Source organism: Labrus bergylta, chromosome 17, assembly GCF_963930695.1.
Source record: "Labrus bergylta chromosome 17, fLabBer1.1, whole genome shotgun sequence".
Lineage (NCBI taxonomy): Eukaryota > Metazoa > Chordata > Actinopteri > Labriformes > Labridae > Labrus > Labrus bergylta.
Window position 1 is genome coordinate 24,278,304 of NC_089211.1, and position 26,283 is coordinate 24,304,586.

The following is a 26,283-nucleotide window of genomic DNA, read 5'->3' on the forward strand; positions in this document are numbered from 1 at the left end:
TTGTTAACAGCTTTCAGCAGTGTGAACTTTCGCCTGCAGGAGGGCATTTCCCGTCTTGTTGACGTGTGAAAGTTCGGAAGTGTAAATTAGGTATCAGGTGAGTGACTCATTCGGTGCAGATTTTCTGTGCGTAAAACTGAATTTTTCCGACTACTCAACTTGCTTTGGTTACTCACTTGTGCGCCAAATCTTAAATAAATGAACGTTTCGCTGAAAGCAAGTTGAGAAATGCCTTCAGTCATTCGTGCACCACCCTTTCCCTGGATAAGCCAAGCTGCTGCCGCGCCACCGTGGCTTTGAACAGCCAGGTAATCTATTTTCCGAGAACCTGTCCCAGGTGATTAGCGAGACAAGCAGGGCAGGGAGTGCACGCCAAGTGAAGTGCAGGAGAGTTGTCTCTATAGAGTCACTTTTTTTTAATGAAAAACGCGGAGTATGAAGTGTGCCATGTGGGGGCAAAACTCCACACTTGAGCGTGCGGGGGACAGCGTGTGCTGCGTCCACGTTGCGCAATGACGCGTCAGACTCCGCGTGTTGCTATGAAACACGGAAACACTGTGCATGACCTTTTCTGACATGCACCTGGAATTCATCAGCTGTTTTTGCAAAACCCACATCTGCAGCCTGCACCAGTTGCTTCAACAAAGTAGCAAAATTTTTTTTTTTTAGGTGCGGAAATGGCGCTATAGTTCGTCTGATTCTGATTCTAGACTTGGGCATAGTCCCCTACAGTGTCACTATCACCACCTCCTATAAAGTAACAAGTCGCCTATTGTGGCTCAACTCAGGTGTCTGCCCTGCCCTCAACAGAAACCGTAAAATCCCAACTTGATTCCTCATTCTTTTGTTTTGTGTTGGATTGTGAAATCTAGCTGCAATTGTTCTCTCTACTTTCCTTTGTGACATTGATTTTCTTTTCTTTATTTTTCTTCCGTTGAGACTCTTCCTCATGGTTTCTAACCTGAGTCTTGAATGTCCCCTTTTGTGCCCTTGCTTACTGGTGATCAGATACATTAGATAGCTATTCATATTTCCTCATCCAGCTGAATGTTGTCAGTGGGATTTCCAAAAAGTCCGGAGAGGAGATGATTTTGATTTAGTAATCACATTAAAGACTCCTCAGTACAGTAAAACTCCTCTGTGCCCCTTTTCCTCCTTGTCTACTTACACCGACCTTTTTCACACCTCACACTATTTGATTTGTAGAAACCAGAAACAGATACAGACTATACTTGGGTCAGTTCAAACATTCTTTTTGTCCTAGCATTTCCAATGTTGGTTTCGACCCTTTTAACCATAGTTATTTCTGTAATGAATTAGTCTCATGCAAACTGTCTTGAAACATAATAAATGCATCTTTTAGTCTATAAAATGGCAAAGAATTTAGGGAAATAAAGGTCATCAAAAGAAGACTTCAAATTGTTTCAAGTTTTTTTGCACATTAACATTTAATCTTTCATATTTAAGACTAGTAATGCTAAGTTAAATCCTGGTTGTATTTATTCCCATTCTTAGTTTTGATATTTTTAGTGCTTATTTACTTTGTTTTTAATATTATATTGTGTTTAAATTTGCTAATATTGTCTGTTTGGATAACCTGCTGCTGTAACACCACAATTTCCCAGTTAGGGATCAATAAAGTCATTCTATTCTATTCCATTGTCAGCCTTAAAAGTTGGCTATCAACCGCTACCTTGCAAGTGGATTAAGCGTGGTTTGAGAAGTTTCTAGCAGTATTTAAACACTGAAAGTTTTTCTTTATGCATCTAAATTCATTTCTTGTGGCTGACCTAATGCAGACCCCTTTTTATTCTGATAGATATGACTCAAACATGCTGTACTCCCACCTTTCACACCCTCAGATTCCAACTGTTAAACACTCAAAATGTCCCTTCTGGGTGAAGTTATATCACTTCTGTATCATCCCTGTGTTTCTGGTTGTACTCCTGGTTGTGTTGGTGGTGGTGGGGGGGTTTCAGACTATTGTTGAACCTGGCTGCTGGTGGGATCTGGTGCGTCATTCTGTTAAAGAGATGGGGATGATCCCTGATCTGGAGCAGCTGATCCCTGCTCCTCACGCACCGACAGGTTTATCCCGACCCATGAGGTCACTAAGAAGACAAGCGGCACAGTGAGAAGTTGTGAGATGGATGCAGCAGGTTGCTCTCTGACCCTTCAACCCGGCTTGTGTTTCTCCCCCCCCCCCCCCCTTTTATTAATCAAGCTCGGGAAGTTATAGCAGGAAATAGAAAAAGGAGATCAAGAAGATTTCCAGCATTCACACTGACGCAGACACGAGATCTTATCGGTCTCGTGTATTAAAACAAAGATATGTATGCAGTCTTGCAAGAGTAGGTCATTAGGACAGTGCTGGAAAAATATTTGTCATTATACTCTCGCAAACTTGCAGCTTCCCAAATTCTCATTATTCTCAAATCTGCATTTATTTCCGCTCTTCATACCAGTCTAGTTCTTTTTGATTTCCGAGCTCTTCCTCTTGCATCCTGCATGCCTGTGCACCACCTGTGTTGTGTTTTTCATCAGAAAGGGTCTCCCTCTCTGAGGTCTCAGTGAGTGATTAACATGGCTCCAGTCACCAGCTATACAGGCGGCAGTAAACCTGCAACATGAGCTACCTTGAGCTCTCCTGTTTAGCTCATGTTTTTTCTCGCTGTGTTGTTACTTGACCTTTCTTCGTGCAAACTCACACTTTAACTCTCGACACTTTGTTCAAGTAAATGCTACAAGACCGAGCTGTGTTCCTGGAAAGATGCATGTCACCACAGCAGCCAATTTCCTCTAAAATCATGCTCAATGTGGGCGACACAAATGCTCTTTTAATGTCATGCTCTGTTCCAGACTACAAGTCATTATGAACCTGAGCAATCAATATCATTTCAAAGATTAGCAACGTTAAAGATTATTGATCTAGAAGGTCATCAAGGCCATTTGAAGTTTCCACTGTTGAATTAATGACTACTAGCCTACTGTACATAGCCTACTTATCTTTAATAGCTTAATTCTAATTGTGTGTAATACTCTGTTTGGTTAGCAGGCTACAAAAATAGCTGGATGCTTGTTAGCACTTCCATTAGCTACCGTGAGAAACCACCTAGCGATGAATTACTTCCTAGCTAACATTAGCTTTTAGGGAGTAGTCTGTATCATGACCGACATGTTTCGTATAAAATAATATTTGTTAGCTGTTGATGTACTGGTTACTGTAGCAACCAGCAACCTGAGCACGTAATTCATAGGTTGGGGCTGCGTGGGGTATCCTGTTAGTCGTTTGTTCTACTAGCAGTCAACTGCTAGCTTACACATTACACACATACTATTAAACAAAAGCTGTTGGTGACCCATTGGCAACTGTACAAAAACAACTAGGCTAACGTTTATAATATCGTTCATAAATCAAAAAGCATTGCTCATTAAGTAATGGTTGTTTATGACCCAATACAAAACTGGCACCATTAGTATCTTTGTATTGTAATTAGCTTTGCTTTTAAAGAGTTTACAAGAAAATGGCTGCATGCTAACATTAGCCGTTTATAACCCGTTACCATTAGACAACAGCTAAAGCTAGCATTCAATAGGCTGCATTATGTTGTATCTTGGGCTAGGGCAGGATGGCTGTCCATATTTTCACTTGCCATTATCTTTTTAGTCTCTGAACATTTTGGAAACGTTTAAATGACTATGATGATAATGCTTTGCCATGACTCTTGGTCTTTGACAGCTTGATCGCTTCCCCGCCTGAGTGAGTCTGACATGAGGCAGGGTGAAATGGCCTTTGTTTAGATTTAAATTTGGTGAATGGTTGTGAAAGACTGGAATAAAATGGCTCCACCCTTCGTGTTTTCTATAGTTATGTCCACTGACCACATTCTGAATGACACTTTAAGCTGTTTGTTATAAATACTTCAAGTGCATTGCAAAACAAACTCTCTAAAGCTATAGTGATGCTTTCCATTCGCTCCGTCATGGAGGGAGCGTTCGAGCAGAGCAGCTCATGCAAAGAAACCTGGAATTAAACAATGGCTTCAAAACTTGAACTACCCTTTATTGCTTGCAACAAAAGGAGGCTACAGAGGCTTATTACTGTATTAGTATTACTTTGCACCAAGCCTTGCCACTCCCCACTTTCTTTGATCTAGGCGCTAACTCATGGCTCGACATTACTGTCCTGCCAATCAGCGTTGTACCTCTATCTTTCTCAAGGCCAGATATGAAAACCCTCTGGGAGAAGAGTCCGATTAGCGTCCGGTGCTATCGCTGGAACAAGTTGTATCCTTCCTGACTATGTTTATTTAGAAGTTTGTGTACACTGCTCCCATCCCTTCATTTTGCACACAGTGTCATCCTCATGTTTGGGGGGTTTTATTCTTGGGCTTATTGACATTCTTGATACGGTTCCCAAAAATGGTAATTCATGTTTTGTTGTTTAACAGAACTGTTCTCATAAATTGGTCAGATTAGCCACGCCAGATAAATTCTTGATTCGATGCTGACACGCTTTATGTTATCCCAGGAAAAAAGCTGGAAGATATCCTAACAGATAAGTGTAGGACTTAAAACCGTAATGATATATTGGCTTCAGTTTTTGCAGTGATAAACTCTAGCTGTTTTGGCTTTAGACGGCTATATTCTGAGATTGATTGCATATGTTTTGGCCCAAAGCTTGCTTTTCCTGGATTCGATTAGTCCACGCTTCACTGCATTGAAGGGAGCAACATTCCTTCCGACTCTCCAGGAACTTTAAGGAATAGCGTTTTAAAGGAAACTTCAGACCATGAGGATGTTTCTGACCCCGGAGTAAACATGAGGCCTCCTACAGTATTTTGCAATAGTAGTTCCAGTGTTACTCACTTAAAGATTTTTCTGCGGTAAAAGTGTTGCAAAATCTCTCCATTTACAACGAGCTGTTTCATAAGAACTCTCATGATGGTTGCAGCATTGTTGTTGGATGGAAAACAAGATATCGGTCATTTGTGGGCGAATGCAATAGTATCAGAATGCTCCTAAAAACATACCCGGTTGGCAGATTTTGAAGCATTTGCTTTGCAGGTATTCATGTTTTTAACCATATCAAAATCTCAAATTTAGATTGTTTAAAAACAGAGTCAGCAATCGAGTGTGTTGACACAACTTGAGATAGGTGACTTAAGTTGTTCAAAAGAATATGTAACTCAACACAATCATTGTAAATGTTTAACTTTTTAATCGATTAAGTTAAAACATTGTTCTCCCTTTTCATTGCAGAGTGGAGGATGAAGCGGTCTTGGACAGAGGAGCGTCCTTTGTCAAACACGTCTGCGACGAGGAGGAAGTGGAAGGTAAGATCCGTGATGAAATCCAGCTCACTTTATCCCCTCATCCACCCTGTGAAACCTGTAGTCTCCCCCTCTGGTATCGGTGGAAAGCTGAACACATTATGTAAGATAAACACAGGAAGATGTTTCTGCAGATTGTCCAGCACTGGCTGTCAAGTTAAGGCCACAGGAGAATTCATCCACAGACTGCCAACAACCAACGTTATGTGTTTCGTTGAGCTGTTAGTAGTTGGAACCCAGAACATCATTTCCTGTTAACGACGTTTAAAAACTGGTTCAAAAGTAGAGTTTTTTCCATGGATGAAATTTGCGGCATGATGGACCGCTGCAAAGTTTGTAAAGATGTTAATCAAACCACAAGACTTCTTCATGGATTGCATGGTTGAAAACACACATTAGCTTCAGTGCTATCTTCTCCCTAGTTGTGTCTGACATCACACACTCATTCCCTACTCCTTAAATGACGAGTTCTTTGTAGTCGACTATGAAGTGCTCTCATTGGGCCCAATAAGAAAAACATATTGTGGTCCAATAATGACGCCATTTCTGTCCCACAACTAAAACGTACAGCTTCCCGCTGGCCAAAACTATTAATGGTGATAAATAAACATAAAATACTGAGCTTTTATTAAATAAAATGCAAAAAAAATGTTCACACCAAACTTAAATATTTGTGTTTACAGACTCTGGTCTCGTGTCTGTCAGCTTCATTAGGAAAAACTAAAGCAACTCTGTTGAAAGAGATTTCTGTAAAAATGCTCCAATATGAATTTTTTTTCATGTGACTGTGTTCAAGCTGGTCGCTGCGTTTGTTCGTCTGAGAGAAGTCAAATGCCACTTTCATCTCTTTAAATTCTTTGATCTGCACTGCATGATGGTATTGCTTGGATAGGGACCATCGGTTGTACGCTACCTTTCACAATGCATTGTGGGATACGATGAGTCCTCTATGTGTACCGTCTGATAATGCTCACTCAGAACTTTGACAATACTGCTAAATGGCATATTCACTATTAGAGCCCGACCGATTTAGGATCTTTGGGGCCGATATTGGGGAGAGAAAATTAATCTGATCACGATATATCGGCCGATATCCTTCTTAGATTCCTCTTCGATCTGTAGAGATAGATGATATAGATATACGATATACATGTTTATTGCGTTGATCCCTCAAATACAGTTTTTAAACACTTGGAAAAGATGTGTAATGGAGACAAGATGGTCACTTGACTGGAAATTAACTGCACATGATACGCAAATGAAACGTCATACGACTGGTGAATGAATCTAGTAATATCAGAGAACATAAGAGATAAAATTAGCCGATACCAATGCTAATATCGGCCAACATTATCGGCTCGCTGATAAATTGGTCGGGCTGTATTCACCATAAAGTGAGTGGTGTGATTCCACGCACAGCCCCTGTCTTCTTCTTTTCTCTCTTGTTTCTCTCTCTCTCTCTCTCTCTCTTGTTACTTCCTGGAGACAATGAGTGATGATGTCCTGAATGCGATGTTGTGAAGGAAAATGTCAGCCTTTATGTCATGTTAAAACCCAGCTGTCATACTCTTCCTGATGGGGAAACAAACCATAAATGTCAAGGAAGAGCTGGAAACAATGCGTCAGAGTGATATGCGAACATTTCCGTCACACAAGTCAAACCAGTCCGCCATTGTTTTTCTTTTTTTTTTCCTTCCAGTGGTGATATACGGATTAGCAACATTCAGGATTAATGTGATTTTTTTTGTGTGAGTGTAATCTGATCTGCATCATCTTGTCACGGGCAGGTCACCACACCGTGTACATCGGCGTGCACGTTCCCAAGAGCTACCACCGGAGGAGACGCCACAGACGCAAGTCCAGCCACAAGGAGAAGCGGGAACGGCCGGATCAGAGCACGGAGGGGTACAAGTCAGACGGGGAAGAGTCCAACGCCTACATCCTCAAACCTCTCAGTGAGTTCTGAAAAAAAAAAAAAAAAAGCATTTCAGTGTGGAGAATACAAATCACCAGAGTCACATTACCGAGGGTTATATCACTCTCCAGATGTTGTTGGCAACCGAAGAAGTTGGAAAGAAAAGAGCAGAAAACCTACACTCAGAGTAGAGTTACTGCAAAATATGAATCTGAAAAATGACATCCGCTTTCAGTTTGTGATGTAAACACAGGTGTGTGTGTGTATTTACCTGGAAGATTAAAGCCGTGCTTTTGTTGTAGGATTTGTGCGAGAGGATCCTCAGATGATAAAACACCCAAAGTTAAGGAGGGAGCAGAAGCAAGATATTTACTAGATACAGACGGACAATGCTCCCTTATTTAACCCCTTCAGTTCAGAATTAAAATCAGTAAAGAGTCTTTGAAAGAATTGGCTGTAAATGAAGCAGGATCTCGTGAATGTAACCCTCCTTTCACATGATCCTCGGATGCTTGACCTCCAGAGTTCAAAGCTCTTCTTTGTTGTTTTTGAGCTTTAAGTCGTAATGTGGAAACAACATGGGAACGCTATAAATAGGATATGTGGCGGATCATAATTTCTCAGAACTAATCTACACGGTTAGCAGCAAAATGGGTACAAACTTAAACCCTCCTACATAAGGAAAAAGGCATCATGTATACACACACACAAACACACACACACACACACAAATCTTTTTATAATGCTGTCATTCTGTGTAGTATGAAGTCAGCCAGTAGCCTTTTTTAATTGGTTGGATTGTCTCTATGTACGGAGGCTGTAGTCTTCAATGCTAACTCCCCCGGGCTCGATTCCGACGTGTCATTCCCCGCTCTCTCTCTTCGTCCCTAAATTTCAGACTCTATCCACTGTCCCTGTCAATCAAAGCATGCAAAGCCCCCAGAAAGTCACTTACACCCTCTGTTCAAAATGATCTGGTTACACAGCAGAAATGAACATTACAGCCTGGTTTCTGATTGGCTCTAGTCTTTATCCACACACACTGTCCATGTTTTTATACCTGAACTGTTTAGATTTTAACATGAAGGATCAGAGTTATTCTTAATAAGAGAGGCGTGGCTGACCTGACGGGTGGGCAGGTGGGCAGGCGGGCGCGGTGCAGCTGTTTGTCAGGAGGCTTCACACCGGCCTCAGCTCCTCCAGCTCTCAGCCTGTCGTTAGGTTGAGACAGGATTTCCAGCATGGCAACCTCCATCAACAGGATTCAGAAGCCTCCTTTAGTAACCAATAGGTGAATCACTCAGGCTTCATCCATGTTTATTTACAGTCTATACAATCTAGCTATATTGTATAGAATCTATACAATATGAGTCATGACTGTCTACAATGGGTGTAACACCCGAGTCCCACTGTCTGTGATGTTTTCACAGTTTTCAGAGTCCTATCTTCAGTTTGTTTACATCGCCAGGACGGCCGGCTGACTCCTCCCCTAGTGTATAAAAGTTGTTTAATTGAGGGACTAGAGAAAAGAAGAATAACATACTGTACTCACTGCTTAACTGTGTTTCTAGATCACGCTCATTTCAGGTAAATTTACATGCAGTGTGAAGATACCAGCAGAATAAAGATCGCTAGCATTAGCATGCTAACACAACAATGCAGCGCGAGTTGTTTTGGTTTCATGCTGGTGCTCAAGGGCGACATCTGCTGGATCAAAAAAATCACATTTTAAAGCCTTTAATCGTAGACATTACATTTTCTGATCTTTGGATAATGCCTCTTTGAAAATTCTGCTTCTCAACAATCCTAAAGCTACAAGAAATGGATTAAAAGTATCCTGGGAAAAACAATTTTCTACAAACGGTGACATCAAGCTGATCACCGGTTTATCGTTTTTCTTCTTCTCTGAGGCTTACCAAATAGTTTTTCTCAGTATGAAACACTTTTCTTCTGATCATTTCCGACACCACATGGATGCAGCGTTTGGCCTCAAAGTACACATTTTAAAGATTGTCGTCGGCCTCATGGGTCTATCTTCAGGAAGCAGCACCAGATGTCTGCCCTTATATGGCAGATTAGGAATGCGGCATGGAAGAATCATTAATCCCACGATCATTTTCTTAGAGCAGGAGGAATAATAATTATCTGTAAATCAGCTTTACATGAGCCTACAAGAAGACCTCTCTCTTCTACATGAACACACACACACATGGAAACACATGATTTAGTAATGGTGTAAACGCAGCATTGAATTCCAAGAAAATCTCATTTTAATCTGTAAAGATGAAGGCTTAAACCACCAGCTATTTTAGAAGACGTATAATTAGCACGGTGTTGGAATTCACCTTTTAAATTGCACATCCAGGAAGCCGGCGTCATGGCCGTGTTTACGCTCTGCTGTTCGTTTTGTGGAAGTAACCATTAAGGTCTGAAAACGGTGGGAAAAGAGGACTTGCCCCTCAAACAACCTGAACATAAAGAAAGGCTAATCTAGAATTAAAAACACACTTCATCCAAAATCAACTGGACTTTTGAAGGTTGAAGATCTTGAAGACGCTTCACCTCTCCTCTGAAGGCGTCTTCAGTTCAGTTCAGTTCATGATGTAGTTATGGAACAATAAGGGGTACATGCACTGAACAGAAACAGCTGTTTAACATGCCAGAAAGTGATGCAAAGATCACTCCTTGTCTTCCAAAAGGACTGAATCGTTCTACACATAATCTCAAACATGCACGTACATGCTGAGAGTATACAGCCAGGTGCCAGGATGTAATCAGGGGAAACTCTTCACACTGTACGTATTTCTTTTTTTAGATCAGTTCATGTAAATGTTAATCTCGCTCTCTGGGGACGCTGGTACTCTAGCTGTTAGTACGCCTGCCCCATGTACAGAGGCTAAATTCCTTTTTAAAGCTGGCAGCCCGGGTTTGAATCTGACCTTTGGCTTCTTTCCCTGCATGTCATTCCCCCCACTCTCTCTCCCTGGTTTCTGACTCTATCCACTGACCGATCTCTTCAAAAAATAAAAAAAGGCATGAAATCCCCCAAAAAATAAATCTAAAAAAACTTTCCCTCTTCAACACCTTTTAAAAAAAAAAAAAAAATTTGATTCCAGTTTAAACCCGTTTTAAAAAAGTGTCCTTTCATGGAGCATTTTTATTCTTTTTCTGAATGTGAGGCTCGATTTAACCAACGCTGTTAACGAGAGAAATAAAGCACAACATGGATGAACGGTTTCTCCATTCTGACCTTTTTTATAATAATAATAAATGTTATTCATAAGCGCCTTTCAAGACACACAAGGACACTAATCAACATTTAAAAAAAACAGCGATGGATAAAATCAGCATACAATAAAAGAAATGAAATGTAAAAGTGAGTAGGCGATCTTGAACAGATGGGTTTTAAGTCACCTGCGTGTTTTAACACACGTACGGTCACACCCTCAATTTGCGGTGTGTCTGGCTCAGTAGCTACCCGTCGGCCTCCTTCTGCCTTTTTTTTTTTTTTTTTTTGGCCGATTTGACATGTTGAGTCGGTGAGAGGAATCTCTCTGATTGGCTGTTGGGAGGTTTCATTTCTCTCCATCTCTCCTCTCAGGTTCAGTAAAGCTCCTTGAGCATGCCGCTGTAGTATCCATGCTTTCACTCATTAGTGAGGTTTCTCCTTATTTGTCTCCTTCATTTCCTTTTTCACTGAAAGACTAAGAGCTGACAACGCCAGCGCCATTTTCAACTTTTTTTTAATCAGACATTATTCTCCGTTAGTAGACGACCTGTAATCCGAGTGATGACCGACAGCGGTGTGAAAATGGTCTTCTTGTATCATTAAAAACGGACTACCGCCCCCTGCTGGCATGGAGAGTTATTTCCTCTCAGTGGTGGTCGGCTGTAGTCTTTGCGGTGTGTTCAAGTGCAACTTTTTTGACCAAGACGTGAGGCCACTAGTTCTTTGCCGTCTGCTTGGTTGTGTCAGGGCCTTTCCTTCATCACATCAAGCTGTCAGTCCAGAGACAAGCTCTTGAGTAAACCCCCCCCCCCCACCCTCCCTCCTCCTCTTCACACGTCTAGCTCCTCTAATGCTGTAATCCTCCTTTTATAAGGCCTCATGCCAGTGTATGCACTCCGTCACCTAAAGGTCCCTTTTGTTATGATACGGGTTTGCTCACATTTTGTCTGTCTTGTTGAATCAGCGTTCCATGAGTCATGCAAAATGGAGCTGCAGGTAAACAAACACAGGTATCATCGCGGAGGTGCTGTTAAGAGCGTTTTTTTAATACATCTTGTAAGAGGTCGGGGGGGGGGGAGATGAAGAAAAGGCCAACACATAACTCTGAAAGGAAAACAGATTAAGCATTTGTTGATCTGATAACAGCTTAACAACTCTTCAGTGCTCAGCTAAGCGTAGTGTTGTAAAACAGTAGCTGTATGAAAGTTGTCGTTTGCTCATGAATGTCTGCACAGGTCTCAATAATACACACCAGCCAGTTTTCTTTAAGACCTTTTCCAAACCTCTGTGGCATTTAATGACGCCCTCAGTGTCGTTTGGACGTGTGTACGGTTCAAACATGGGGATGTGTTTGTGTAAATGCAAACACTGTCGCCCGCCTGTTCATCCATAGAATCAGACTTTACAGCAGCACTTTTCATTCACCAAATGTCATCTCTTTCCCGCGGACTTGGATCCTGACCTTCATGTAGCTTAGCATTAGGTTTTCTCGCCACAGTAGAACAGGTCCAACTGTACTATTTTTAAAATCGAGCGTCCTAAATGAAGCCTGGGTGTGCTGTGTCGGGATTAAAAGGTTACAGGCACTGTCACGTTGTCAAAGTATCAACCTGTGCGGTCCTACCTGGCACAGCGTTTCAACAGAATAAGGGTCATAAGTCGCCTCTTAACTCGCCACCTCGCCTTCTTTTTGTGTCACCGTTGCACAACTTTCCTAGAAATGCGAGCAAGAAAGAAGTGCTTGGACTAGTTAGACTTACACTGCAAGGAAATTAAACACTGGGGGGTGGGGGGAGACTTTTGGTTGTTGGAAGACGGGGAAGAACAATGTGCCGTACTTCACAGGTCAGCGCAGTGATACAGATCAGGTCACACCTTTTTATTACAAGGAAGTAAACGTTACATAAGTTCTTCCTCATGAGGGTGTTGGCAAAGCTTTTTTTCCTCCTAAATTGAATCAAAGCACTTTTTCTATATTTAAGAGTCATCCATCACAGAGCAGAGTTTTAATCTGCTCTGCACATCAGTGAAGCCTGAAACAAGCACGTAGTGATGCTCGCGCTTCCTGTTGACATCTGCATCCTTGGGTCGTCCAAAAAAATCTTAAAGGGAAATACACTTTACATGAAGCACACTCCAGAGTAAAATCTGATTTACTGTTGGTGCAGCGGGATTCAAGTCCTGTAAAAAGTGTTGTGCTTGTGTCTGACAGCCTGCATCATACTGTATGTATGTCAGATTTATTAAGGAGTGTTGATGCTTTGTTTTCTGCATGGGATGTGTAGCTAGTTTGCACTTTGCTGTGCAGAGTCAGTCTCACCTCTGCACATACACAGATCAGGATTTTAATTAATTATTTATCAGCTTTAATTAGTGTTGTAGTACTCCAAATCTTTTTCCTCAAGGCCGGTCACTAGACCACTTTTTGAAGGTGTCGTCCTCGGTATCTGAATCATTTTTACTCAGTTTTCTCTCGGTCTCAGGCTGGGCGAACTCTGGATTTTAAATCAAGACCGGTCAAGAGCACCACTGATAGTCCACTGTGTCACTGTGATGATTTTTTTTTTTTACCGGCCTGGTAATGGCTGCAACCATCCCGGTGTTACAGGATTATGATGACTTTTTATTTGACATTTTATAATGCATATATATGTATCTTATATTCAGGAGCCAACCTGCAGAAGTTCTAGTTATGAGTGACGATACAGATCTTGAATCTGGACTGTTTATCTTGACAGCACTCTCACCTTGTTGTGACCCTCGACCCGTCTGTTTTCATTGAAATTCATTATCTGATACGAGAGTCCGTCGAAGCCAGAGGCAAAAAATAAATGCCAGGTTACTCTAAAATCGGGATTAGCAGCAACCATGTTTATTTCGGTAACATTGCTCAAACCAAGCTGATTGGTTATGAAGTCTTGATACAGTAACAATGAGCCAATTCACAATCTTTTGGCTAGCTAGCTAAGCTAACAAGTCAAATGCTGCTGCCTCGACTCTGACTCCCCGTAGCACACACTCGACTCGGTAGCGGCCTGCAGAGTTAGATAAACTAGGCTGCTCTGCTAGCTAAGTTTGGGAAGGTTAAATGTCAAAGAACAAACCCTCATAAAGCAATGCTAGCTGGTGTTTTCTTGTTAAAGTGTCTTTCCCCCTTAGTTTAAGCTAGGCTAGCAGCATTCAGTCTTTACTCTGCATGTTTTTTATGAAAGATGCTGCAAAAATAAGGAATACAACTAGTGCAAAAACTACTTCATCATCTCTAGTTTTGAGGGTATTTTGTGTTTGCCATGTTGCATCCAATGTGTTAAAGTTTCCGGTCCCTAACCTGCCCTTTTTCTCCTCCTCCACAGTTTCTCCCGCTGAGAGGATCCGGTTCATCCTTGGCGAGGAGGACGATGGCCCCCCGCCTCCTCAGCTCTTCACCGAGCTGGACGAGCTCTTGGCTGTGGACGGACAGGAGATGGAGTGGAAGGAGACGGCCAGGTGAGCCACTCAGTGGAATGTTTTTATTCTTTCAAAGCCAGGCATGAACTCTGTCAGACACCCCCCCACCCCCACCCCAACCCAACCCCACCCTTCTTTTTATATATTAGGAGCCGCGGGCAGTGTAGTCGTAAATTTCCTGCTGTACAATCCCAGTGCAGTCAGCGGAACAAAATCCCTTTTATGAATAATCGTGTTTTGTATGTGTAGGGAAATAAGTCGGTGAACTCCCAGTCTGCTCTTATCTGACTGGGATCTGGAGTACCTGCTCTGTGGGACCAGGAAACGACAGAAAGTCCCACATGGTTTAGAACAAGACTTGAGGTTAACTTGAGCGCTGGGGCTCATGCAGTTTAGACATCTGACATCTGTTTTTTATGCCTTCTTATTAAAGACGCTGAGGTTGTAAATGTTAAGTCACTGACTGGATCCTTTTGTCCCAAAGATTTAAAATGATTTGATTACATTAGCAGACAGAGGAGACAAAAGGACAGCCACTAAAACGTCCTGGCAGTACGTTAAAAGTTGACTTATAAAATCATTTTCTTCTGTCTTGTTTTGGCAGATGATTATGCTTTAATTATTCTGTCTTCAAACAAAATTTAAAAAAATGAAAAAACAGAGAAGTTCCTCCTTTTTAAGACACAGACACCAGAGTTCCTCAAATATCATTCTGCACCTATGTTTATGACAAACCATGACCTCTGCATGTGCAAGTCATTTTCATCCAGGAAACAAAAACTCTCATCCGTTTTTATTTTAAAAGTCTAATATGCATCTCGCAATAAAACAGGCTGCTTTGGAAGTGTGCTGTGAATCACTTTGACACATATACAGGGCGGAGAGGCAAATAAAAATATCGATATGGAAATAACCTATCGACTCTGTGACGGTCTCGTTTGAGTTTGCAGCGTACAAAGAGACATCAGTCTGTTTTATAACCGGCTTTAAACTCCTCACAGGAACTTTAACAAGTGTTTTGTACTTTATGACTCCGCACCTGTGCAGACAGGCAAAGACGGGGGTCGATCATTTTGCAATGAGAGCTGGTTAAAAAAAACTTTTCAAAAACTTGCAATGTATCACGCTCGAGGAGTCATGCACAGATTTATCAACAAATTCTACAATCAGTCAAGTTTCTGCCGACTTTTGTTTCTATAAAACAGTCAGCAAGTGTCATGTTTTCACACACGTGCAAGACAGGACATTTTGCTCCTGTTATTTCCATTTCCATCTATATTAAAAAGGAAATAATCTTCAGAAAAGGTAAAGGGGTAATGGTGGATTTGAAGTGTCTAAAAATGTAAATTCTGGTTGGCTTTTTTGTTTTGGATTTTGATAATTTCAAAAAATCAGAGAATCGAAAAAGACTCAAGTTTTCTGTTGTATCTTTGATCACAAGAAGTACACTGATCTGCAATAATACAGATACACAAAATAAGCCGACTGGTGATGAGCATTTCTTTGTCCTGCGTCAGGAAAAGGGGAAAAGGGGGGGTTGTCCAATAGGGAGTATAAATGCACTCCTCGAGGTCATCGCTGTCTTCAGACTCATGCTAACATATAAAGCAAGACGTCTGGTCGCAGGGCGTGTGGACGGCAGCCAGAGGGATACTCTATCCCCCTGAGGAAACCCCATCCTCAGGCCTCAGGAGAATGGCTCTTTTGTAGCGCTGACATGTGAGGCATTATTGTTTAAAAAAGAGCCCTTGTCCTGGGTCTTACCTTTTAATGCCTAGCTCATCCGCGGTAGCAGCAACAGAGTGTGGTTTCTCGTGTTAAGCCATGTGTGGTCTTGAAGTTAAAAAAACAACAACACACAACTGACGCCGTGCAGCTCAGCATGTTTTGCTCAAGTCTACTGATTTATTATGTTACTGCTACGGCGTCCTGCTTCCCGTAGTCTCGCCTCCTGTAGCTTACTGTGACCGTTTCAAAACACGGTCGGGTTGTTTTGTAAAGAAAAGAGGAAACGTCTTGTCGCCTTTTTGTTTGCAGCCCGTATTTCTTCACAAGCTTGCAAAGCCACTGTTGTGCACTTTTATATATCAATATAATACAGAGACATTTTCTATTAGCAAAGATGTTCCAGTAGATCCAATGTTTTAGATTTGGACAAGACTACCTCTCGGATACAAGGGATTTTTAAGCCGCTGTAAACCATGTTTAAATGTGATATGATTGCCGTCCTTATTGCTAAGTAGCCTAATTCCAAGGTAAGCTATCTTTAGCAGCAACTTGGTTAGCAGCAGCTGGGCTAGCGGCCCGTCCTGCTGCTTGTGTGTTCGCCCCCTTTAGAGTGATATTGGCTACATATTTAGAGAGAAACATTAAAAAAAAGAAAAGTATTTTAAATTTGAATCAAAGTGACTTGATGTTTTCTGGGGAAACAATTAGTGGTGGCCAGTTGGGAGGTAGCAGCTCGGCTAGCAACAAGTCCTGATGCCCCTTAGCTGTGCTCATTGCATCAGAGAAATTACATTTTTTTTAAATTAATTGAAGTCAAATGAATTTAACTTGAATCAAAGAACTGAAAAGAGTCAACAGAAAGCACTGCTTGTTGCTCACAGTACACTGTTGGCTGTAAACGTCAAGGTTCACTTTCTTCTGAATGGTCAGCTATCTGGAAGCCTTCGGGTGGGGGGGCAGAACGCTGCAGGGCTGCCAGGGTAGGGTCTGCTCTTCAGTGCTGGTAGAAGAGAGTCTATGTCAGAGGTTTCACCGGCTTACAAAGAGGCTTGAAGCCGTCTTATGAACTCCTTGGTTTCATATTGGGACTATCCATAATGCGCCCTCTGCAGGCTCATCCAAACACCACCCTTACACACCTCTACGCTTCCCTCCTGACAGATGGATCAAGTTCGAGGAGAAGGTGGAGAAGGGCGGCGAGCGCTGGAGTAAACCCCATGTGGCCACGCTGTCCTTACACAGCCTGATGGAGCTCAAAACGCACATCGAGAAGGGAACCATCATGCTGGACCTGGAGGCCACCACGCTGCCACAAGTAGTCGGTAAGAAGGGTTTGAAACTTCACAGTGGGGGGGAATCAAAGTACTCTGAGGCGCAACGTGTAGCCTAATGTTCATCCTTCTTTTTCTACGGCAGAGGTGATCACAGACAGCCAGATCGAGAGCGGGCAGTTGAAGCCGGAGCTGAAGGAGAAGGTCATGTACACGCTGCTACGAAAACATCGCCACCAGACCAAGAAGTCCAATCTGCGCTCTCTCGCTGACATCGGCAAGAGTGTTTCAAGTGCAAGTAGGCTCTTCTCCAACCAAGAGAATGGTAAAAGCTGATAAAATGAGCTCTTTTTTTCTGTCTTTCATATCCTCCAAACTAACCACTCTGTTAGATTTTCATTTCCTAACATAAACTCTTACGACTCCTTTGTTTCCATTGTTCTTTTTTTTTTTTCTTCTCTTCTTTCTTTTCCCAACTTCTCTTCGGGGTCTGTGGTGTCTCTGATCTTCCTCTTGGGCATCTTGGGCGTTAAAGCACGCAACCCCCTCGAGCAGCACCCCGTGCCTTGTTTAAGCCCGCAAGAATTAGAGGAAGCGTCTGAGGTCATGAGGAGCTCCAGCATGGGATACCTCTGTAAGTGAGGTTGCAGCACTACGGCTTAAAAAAGCAGCATAGATGCATTGTGTGTGTATTGCTGAACTAGCATTATAGCTACAGACTAATGCAAATGCTAACCAGAAACACATCAACACAATCAGCCTGATTTTTGGCACCAATGTGATATCAGATAAAGGGAGCCAGTAAAATGAATTACTGAGGAATGAATATAAAGAAAGAGCACAGCATGTCAAATGGACATTGTTTTGGCACAGATATGATGGTTGGAAAGTTCTCATAAGGCTGTTTTCTTAAACATTTCAACATTGTTTCACATTGTGAACAGATTGTAGCGCTGACCGCACCGGCTCAGCTGTCATGCTTTGTTATGTGCTGCAGAAAGTCGACCACGTGTTCACAAACCTTTTTAGCACGCAACAGTTTATGTGGAGGGCTAACAAGTGATTTCTTTTAAAACCATGTTTCCAAAAAGAGTTGGGATCATGCGCTGATATCAAATTCAAAATGTGCTCAAACATTCATCCCCCCCAAAAAATTGAAAAGTTCAGTTTCAACATCTGATGTTGATTTTGTGCTGTTTTTTCAATCAATCATGCTGTTTCAGTGTTTTTGCAAATCAGAATCAGAATTGGATTTATTGGCCAGGTATGCATTAAATACAAGGTACAACATTAAATATAAACAATAACAAGAAAAGACTAATATTTACATGACTAAATATGAAACAGTGCAGTGGTGAATAGTGCAAAAGATGCTGAAGTAACATGAGAAGTAAAATGCAGTTATGTGACAGATGAGTCAAATAAGATGTCAGTTACAGTGTTTACATAAATAAGTGTGCGTATATTCTCATTTAATTAAATATATATATATACGTACAGTATATGTATATTCACAGTGACTGTTGGTTTAGAGAAATTATACAGTGTTTTAACAAGCGCACAAAACTTCCAAAAACTTCCTGACATTTTTAGGAGCGCTGAACATGAACAGATTCTATTTTTCAAAGCAACTTTTTCCCAGAATTCCCAGACAGACCGGGTGAGCAGACGTGAAAATTCACTAAAATTCACTGAGAGCGAGCAGAAAGAAAGGGGGGGAGGGAGGGAATGACATCTTGGTGCACGTAATGAAGCCGCTTTGCTCACTAGTATGTTCTTCTCCGCACTTTCAATGATACTGTGAACACATCCAATCACAGCAAGCATTGATACAAAGGCAAAAAATATTTATCTTACCACCCCACTACCCTTTCTACCCCCCCTCCCTTCTTACAGTAACAGTCTCCGCTGTGAGGTGCAGTAGATTAAAGTAGATTTTATTAAAGGGCTGCCTGACCTGAGTGCATGTGTGAAAACAACACTTTTTTTTTTGTTTCTGTTCACATTTGTCACATGGTCTCAACTCTTCTGGTGTATACGGTTAAAGCATAATGTATTCTGTAAATTAGTCTCTCTGAAGCATAATGTGCGGCTGGTCATTTATCTCAGCCTGTCAGAACATTGGCTGCGGCTCTGAAAGTAATCAGTAACAGAGAAAACGCTCACAAATCAAACATTTCTGCGGCTTCAGAAAGCTTAAATCAGTCGTAAGAGTGTTTTGAACATTGTCTTCAGCAGTGATTTGAAGTGATGGACTGTTTTCAAAACTGTGCTGTTCAATAAGTGAAAAATCTCATCCCATGCATGTTTCTGCTGACGCTCATAAGCAGCTGACCTAAGACGGCCTGCTATCCTCACTCTCCTCTCTCTCTCTCTCTCTCTCTCTGAATGAAAGGCCATCTGGCATAAGTCCTAAAGCTTAAGCCTCTCCACATTTAGCTTTAGTTTTCTGGCTCTCTTCGTGTACTTGTACCTGCTGCTTCTTTTCTTTTCTTGGATTCGTTTTTCCACCTGGGCCCAAAAATGTCTCATTTACTGTTCTGCCCCATTGTGTGTCCTCAACTGTGTCTCCCCCCCCTCTCTGCAGGTAGTCCGACCACTGCCCATAGAAACCTCACCTCCAACAGCCTGAGTGACTTCTCTGACAAACCAGAGAAGGATCAGGTAATATTTGAATGTCTCTTGTCTGTCTTTGAGGATACTTAAAGGACTCTGTTCACAAAGCAGGTCATGTGTTAGTGCACTAGTTTGTGAGCCTCACATACTGTACAGATAGATAAGAACCCCCCGCCCCCCCCCGCCTGGCCGTCCTCCCTCTAATACAAAAAGCTCACTGTTAGTTTCTATCCTCAGTTTCTCTCTCCTGCCATGACTCATGATCGAGTAGCAACCTTCAAACCGGACGTGGAGAGAAAGACCCCAGAGGCAGCTAAAGTGAAACAACCTGAATTAACGCTCCAGCAACAGTTGATGAATCTGCATGCGTGTCAGAACCCGTTGACCCCAAAAAAAAAACAACAAGGCTGGAGTTAATCATCCACTCCATGGAAGTGGGAGTCTTTTTCTTTCATGGAGTTCAATCCAAAGGGAGCAGATTTCACTTTGCATGTCAGTTAAGGAGACGTTTCCTGGGCTGTTTGTTTTTTTAATCAGGTAGCATAAAGTCACTCTGCACATAATACAAGGAAAGGGCGGGCACGGCCTGTTCTTAAGGACACCACATAAGTCTCTGCCATGTTCCTTTTTTTTAATTGCATTTTAATCGCTCCACTTTTGTTTCAAACGTCACACAAATCATCGTACAGTACGGCATGTGACAGGAAAACGGGAGCAAGACTTGGAGTGTGAAATGAACTTCTGCAGTTACAACTCTTTCACTCCCTAACTTTATCTGTCCTCTCTTCTCCTCCTCTCTGTCTGTCTATCTCCTCTCCTTTACGCTCGTGTCCTCTCCTCTCATGTCCTCTCCTCTCTCCTCCCCTCTCCCCTCTCCCCTCCTCTCCTTTCCCCTTCTCTCCTCTACTCCTCTCCTATCGTGCCCTCTCCTCCTCTCCTCTTTCCTCTCCTGTCCTTTCCTCTCCTCCTCTCCTTGTGTCCTCTCGTCTCCTCTCCTCTCGTGTCCTCTCCTCTCGTGTCCTCTCCTCTCCTCTCCCCTCCTCTCCTTTCCCCTCCTCTCCTCTCGTGTCCTCTCCTCCTCTCCTCCTCTCTGTCTGTCTGTCTGTCTCCTCTCCTCTCCTCCTCTCCTCTTGTGTCCTCTCCTCTCGTGTCCTCTCCTCCTCTCCTCTCCTCCTCTCTGTCTGTCTGTCTCCTCTCCTCTCCTCTCCTCCTCTCCTCTCGTGTCCTCTCCTCTCCTCTCCCCTCCTCTCCTTTCCCCTCCTCTCCTCTCCCCTCCTCGCATGTCCTCTCCTCTCCTCCTCTCTGTCTCTTTCTTTCTTCTTACAGTTAAAGAATAAATTCATGAAGAAGCTGCCCCGTGATGCAGAGGCGTCAAACGTGCTGGTCGGAGAGGTAGACTTCCTGGAGACTCCCTTCGTGGCGTTTGTCCGTCTGCAGCAGGCCGTCATGTTGGGCGCTCTGACTGAAGTCCCTGTGCCCACGAGGTAACGCACACAACAATGACATTTTCACTTCAAAAAGAACTTGGAAACAATCCATTCCTCGATCTCTAAATGTGACCTTGTGATTTGTATTCCTGCTGTTTCTCAGGTTTCTCTTTGTCCTGCTGGGCCCCAAAGGCAAAGCTAAGTCCTATCATGAAATCGGAAGAGCCATTGCCACGCTGATGTCGGATGAGGTACATCATCACTTTGACTAACTATTTTTAAAAGTTCAATCTTAACTGTGCATCAAGGTTTTGTTTTGATACGAGAAAGTTCTACTGTTGACCTTGAACCCTAAGATGCATCGTTTGTGCTTCAAGTCCTAGCACAACATTTAACACCATGAACACTGGTTTGTTTGAATCTGTGAAGCTTCAGCGCTGCAGGACAATGAGAAGGATCGTTTGCTATTCTGAAGCCGCTGAGCTCATCCTTTAACGCTCTGATTGGACTGATTAGGCTGTAATTGGTTGTGAACCTAAGTTAAGGGCATCTGGAGCTCTCTCTTGGAACGCCTATCCTCCGGATTGGTGGAATACCTCGTTAAGGCTTTGTGGAAGTTGCTGGACCAAAGATTAAGGGCGCCTATTCTTTCCACCGTACATGACACTGATGCTGATGAGTTTGTTTGTGAGGTCCTACATAGGGTTGTTTTGTTTTTGTTTTTGTTTTTTTACCAGGGAGTGCATCAAGTTTTTGTGAACGCATTTTCTGCACTAGGAAAAGTTTTTGATACCACATGTTCCATGCAACACAATCTCTGTTATTTTAATGATTTGATGGGATCAAAAAGTCCCAAATCTTTAAAAAGTAAACCGCCCAGATCTCATCATATCTTATTTTTAAAAACCCAAAGTTGCTGCGAGGGAAAAGAGAGAGAGAGCGAGAGAGAGAGAGAGAGAGAGAGAGAAGCTGTGCTCCATTTAAGAACACAGGTCTACAAATACTGTCAACATTAGCATGCTAGCAAAACAATGCAGGACAAAGGCGATTTGCAGCTCGAGGAAAGGACGATTTTGCCCGCTGCTTAATTATGGTGCGTTCAAATTGATAACTCCTTTTGTGCAAACGTGAGTGGAGAGGGGTTGGAGGTGTGTCTCTACAGGAGAGCGGAGGCTTCAGAATAGCAGAGGTGAAGCTAAAACAGCAGTTTGTTTTGGTTTCATGCTGGTGCTCAAGGGCGACATCTACTGGATCAAAAAGTCGCTCATTCTTCCTTTAATAACTGCAGTTTTTCTTTGTTATTTATTTATTTTGGGGCTGTTTTTGCCAGCTGAAAGGACACAGGAAATGTTGGGAGGAGAGAGAGAGAGTGGGGGATGACATGAAGCAAAGGGCAGAGGTCACATTTGAACCCACGGGCCGCTATGACGAGGTCTATTTCCTCTTTACTTCAGGCGTGCATCATGACCACCAGGCTATCTGACACCTCTTATCACAGGTTTTCTGGATAGTCTGGTTGTCAGAAACCAATTTGTGGCTCAATTAGAGACTCGTTTGTCAGCAGTAGAGAGGTCAATACAATCTAGTCATTACAGGCTCGTTGTATTTTCCAGTATTTCCAGCTCCGTCTGCTCTGTGTCTCTCTGGTGTGTGTCTCCACTCCGCTCTGACTCAACCTCTCCGAGTTGTCAGGAATGTTGACACACATTTCAACAGGGGTCCTTAACCCTGAGAGCACCTTAACTCACACATTCCCACAGATCCCCCGACTCTTCCCCGCTGTATCTCATGTGTCAACAACGCGGGATAGGAAGTGTGTTTTTCCTGGATTTCCTCAGGTTAAACTTTACCCTCTCTGACGTTGTGTGTGTGTTTAGTTAGAGGTTTATCAGATTCTCAGTAGTAAGTTACCGGCTTGTATCGGTGGGTATCAAAGATTAGGTCTCTGTATTTGTTTACATTGTGAAAGAGTTCAGATAAATCCAGGGGGATGCCGTCATTTCACAGTCTGTTATCAGAAGTCTCTGGGATGGAGCAGTTGCACATTTTTAGGTTTTTTGTTTTTTCTCAATCCTGAATTTTTAGGTACAGATCAAGGTTTTTATCTTGAATGTAAACTACAGATAAAACAACAGACTTTGGGACATATGACGTAGTATTTGTCTGATTAATATGATGTTGCTAATGGTTTGTTGTCCTGCAGGTTTTCCACGACATTGCCTACAAAGCGAAGGACAGACAGGACCTGCTGGCGGGTATCGAGGAGTTCCTGGATGAGGTCATCGTCCTTCCCCCGGGAGAGTGGGACCCCGACATCAGGATAGAGCCCCCCAAGTCTCTGCCCTCCTCAGATAAGAGGTCTGCTCTAAGCTACACCATAAATCACTTTTAACTCATCATTTTTGATTATTTAAAGGCCTAATTGTTATGCATGCATTTGCATAATTAGGGGTGGGGCTATGTTGACTGACAGCCGGACTTGTTGCAGGAGGCTTAAGGCCCCCTGGCACAGCTACATCGACATAAATAGACTAAGATGGAACCAAAATATAGTAGATCTAGAAGCACATGTAAGACACTTAAAAGCCAGACAGCATAAGACAGGACAGTAATACCTTACACCTAGCAGAGCACACAGGACAACAACACAGGCCTACATAGGGCTCAGCGTTTTCCAATATAGCAACCGCCAAGGAGCCATGGGCTTCCTGACAGCTATTCAGAAACCGATGTGTGTCGTCACTGAGGCTACGTCTGCAGAGGCTACTTCTGCAGAGGCTTGCTAAGAGCTACAATCAACCACCCAGCTGTCAGTCAACCCAGCTGCACCTGTAATCATGCAGATTTACGCACAACTTTTTGCCTTAAGAAACGGGCTGAAAGGCCCCAAACTGTTTTTATCCCTAGCTGTAAACATGTTTATTTCTGCTGTAAAACTCCAGGAACTGCAGTTTGTTGCACTTTCACTCTGGCTTAATTCTTCAACACCGGTTTCACGCACAAGTTTCTTGGTTTAAAACTTTAAATGGACAGGCCCCAAAATGGCCCAGTGGTTAGTTTGCACGCCCCTATGTAAAGAGGCTGTAGAGTCCTCGAAGTGGGCAGTCCTGGGTTCGACTCTGGCCTCACACCCTCGTTGATATGTCTCTATCCACTGTTCTATTTCTACAATAAAAACACCTTTACTGGCCTTTTCCATGACATACAGATGTTTACTTTATTTACATATTGAGATTGATTTTTGTTTGTGTGGAAACATAAATCTGATGGTCTGTCTGTCTGTCTTGTTTTAAAAAGGAAGCACATGTACGCTGGATTAGAGGCGCCTCAGATGAACGGCGACACCCCCCACGATGCGGGACACGGAGGTGGAGGAGGACACGAGGTCGGAGAGGAGCTTCAGAGAACTAGAAAGTAAGAAGAACTCAATTTCTTAACAACACATCATCCTCAGAGGTGCATCTTTGAATAAACTGTGTAGAAACTAAAAAAAAGTGACACTACAGCCCTTGTGCGAGTCAAAGTCATGACCAGGAAAAACATTTAAGTCTTAATTATCTCTTCTTGCAAGTAAGTTTGCAACAAGGAAGTATTCCCGGCATGGCTCGGAGCGTTTCAGAACTAGATAACTTCTTCCTTCATACTTCAGGAACAGGCTGTCCTTTCTTTATCTGCTGCCACAGTTATGACATTTAAAGGAGCTGCTAAACGTGTTTGTTTGCATTTTTATTTTTTATTTTTTTAAGGTTCTGTGGAGGGCTCATCCTGGACATCAAGCGGAAGCTGCCGTTCTTTGCGAGCGACTTCTACGACGCTCTGCACATCCAGTCCCTGTCGGCCATCTTGTTCATCTACCTGGGCACGGTCACCAATGCGATCACGTTCGGGGGGTTGCTCGGAGATGCTACAGAGAACATGCAGGTAAAGAAAGACCCCTAATGTAGAATCACATCTCACAGCTCATGCATATTTGGTGCCTTGAAGTAGTTGATCTGAAACTTTGTGTTATGACTTCTGACATAATTTAGCTAGATGTATGAAACCCACAAATAACTACATTGTAAAAGTTAAAAAGCTGTAACTGCAGACAGATCTGTCCAGTTTGGGATTAGTTTGCAGTTCCCTTCATTAGGGCCTGTGTTCTTTTTCCACCAGCAGCAACCACAATCTCCTTTTACAGAGCGCTTCTCATCAACTCTCATTGTTGCTAGGTTATGAAAATGTACTTCTGCTTCCCTCTGATATGTCAGTAGGCGTGTTTTTCGATAGTTCCATGTTTTTAGTATTTGCTTAATTAAAAGTAAACATCACCAAGAAGACTTGATAACGATGTAAAGGAGTCATGTCCTGACATCAGCTAAAGATTCCCCCTCGAAATGACAAGACTCCTCCGCCATTGTTGTTGACAAAGCTGATACCAGAAGTCCCGCCCCTTCTTGATTTTGATTCGCCTGTGAAGGAGAGGTGACATTGACAAGTGTGGAGCTGTTCTAAAAGTTCAATCTGATCTTAAAAACAGCTGATGCCGAGAGTGGAAATTTGCAGGACAACATTTCTAGAGGCAGATGATGTCAGATCCCGACTTTCATCTGAAGTTTAGGTCAAGCTTGATCCTACGTTTCCCATAATACATCTGAGCCTTTATCACACATCACACAAAACTCCAGAAAAAAAGCTCCAGAACTTTTCAATCTTCATGAGTGCACACAAACGGCAACTGGACTCTTTCCTGCCAGCTCCCTATGTGTGAACACGGCAGATATTTTCAGTTAAGATCCACAGTGAGTGAGTGAGTGAGTGGGCGAGGTGATGACGTCAATGTCATGTGATCGCTGCTGCCTTTGTGCACGTAATGCAGCTGTTTCCTGCTCCTATTTCCCCATTAGGTTCTAACAAACATCCATGGATTTGGATTTGGAAAATCTTTATTGTCCCCGAGGGGCAATTTGGTTTGCAACAGAGGTCCATACAGTCAATACATCCATTTAAAAAAAACAGCACAATGACATAAATACATGCATATAAAACATAACTACCATATCACCATGATGGATGTGAGTGAGACATGCAATACTTCCAGTTACATTATTTTCTGAACTGAACATCAAAGTCTCCCTCAAAGGTGACATATCCTCCTCCTCCTCTTTAGTGTAAAGAAGTCTCAGAGCTCCTCAAAACATGTGTGTGAAGTTTCTTGTTCTAAATCCACTCTGATCCTGTATTTGATCATGTCTATAAACCCCTCTATTTCAGCCCTGCTCAGAACAGGCTGTTTCTGTGTCTGTACCTTTAAATATGTAAATGAGCTGTGTCTGAC

General features: G+C 42.6%; 1 protein-coding gene and 1 long non-coding RNA gene across 7 annotated transcripts in view; both read left to right on the forward strand.

The window, feature by feature from the left end:
- LOC136183144 (uncharacterized) overlaps positions 1-26,283 on the forward strand; it is a 178,877-nt gene that overhangs the window by 60,293 nt on the left and 92,301 nt on the right. The window lies entirely within an intron of this gene.
- LOC110001638 (electrogenic sodium bicarbonate cotransporter 1-like) overlaps positions 1-26,283 on the forward strand; it is a 41,145-nt gene that overhangs the window by 369 nt on the left and 14,493 nt on the right. For 4 of the 6 annotated variants that reach the window (XM_065965505.1, XM_065965501.1, XM_065965503.1 and 1 more), the window contains exons 2-13: positions 5,263-5,336; positions 7,121-7,288; positions 13,831-13,963; positions 16,814-16,974; positions 17,069-17,248; positions 17,459-17,557; positions 19,511-19,587; positions 20,866-21,023; positions 21,130-21,217; positions 23,170-23,324; positions 24,264-24,380; positions 24,713-24,887. In XM_065965505.1, coding sequence (XP_065821577.1) covers positions 5,263-5,336; positions 7,121-7,288; positions 13,831-13,963; positions 16,814-16,974; positions 17,069-17,248; positions 17,459-17,557; positions 19,511-19,587; positions 20,866-21,023; positions 21,130-21,217; positions 23,170-23,324; positions 24,264-24,380; positions 24,713-24,887 — 1,585 coding nt within the window. The remainder of the gene's footprint in view (positions 1-5,262; positions 5,337-7,120; positions 7,289-13,830; positions 13,964-16,813; positions 16,975-17,068; positions 17,249-17,458; positions 17,558-19,510; positions 19,588-20,865; positions 21,024-21,129; positions 21,218-23,169; positions 23,325-24,263; positions 24,381-24,712; positions 24,888-26,283) is intronic. The other 2 variants (XM_065965504.1, XM_020657124.3) reach the window with 1 other exon arrangement.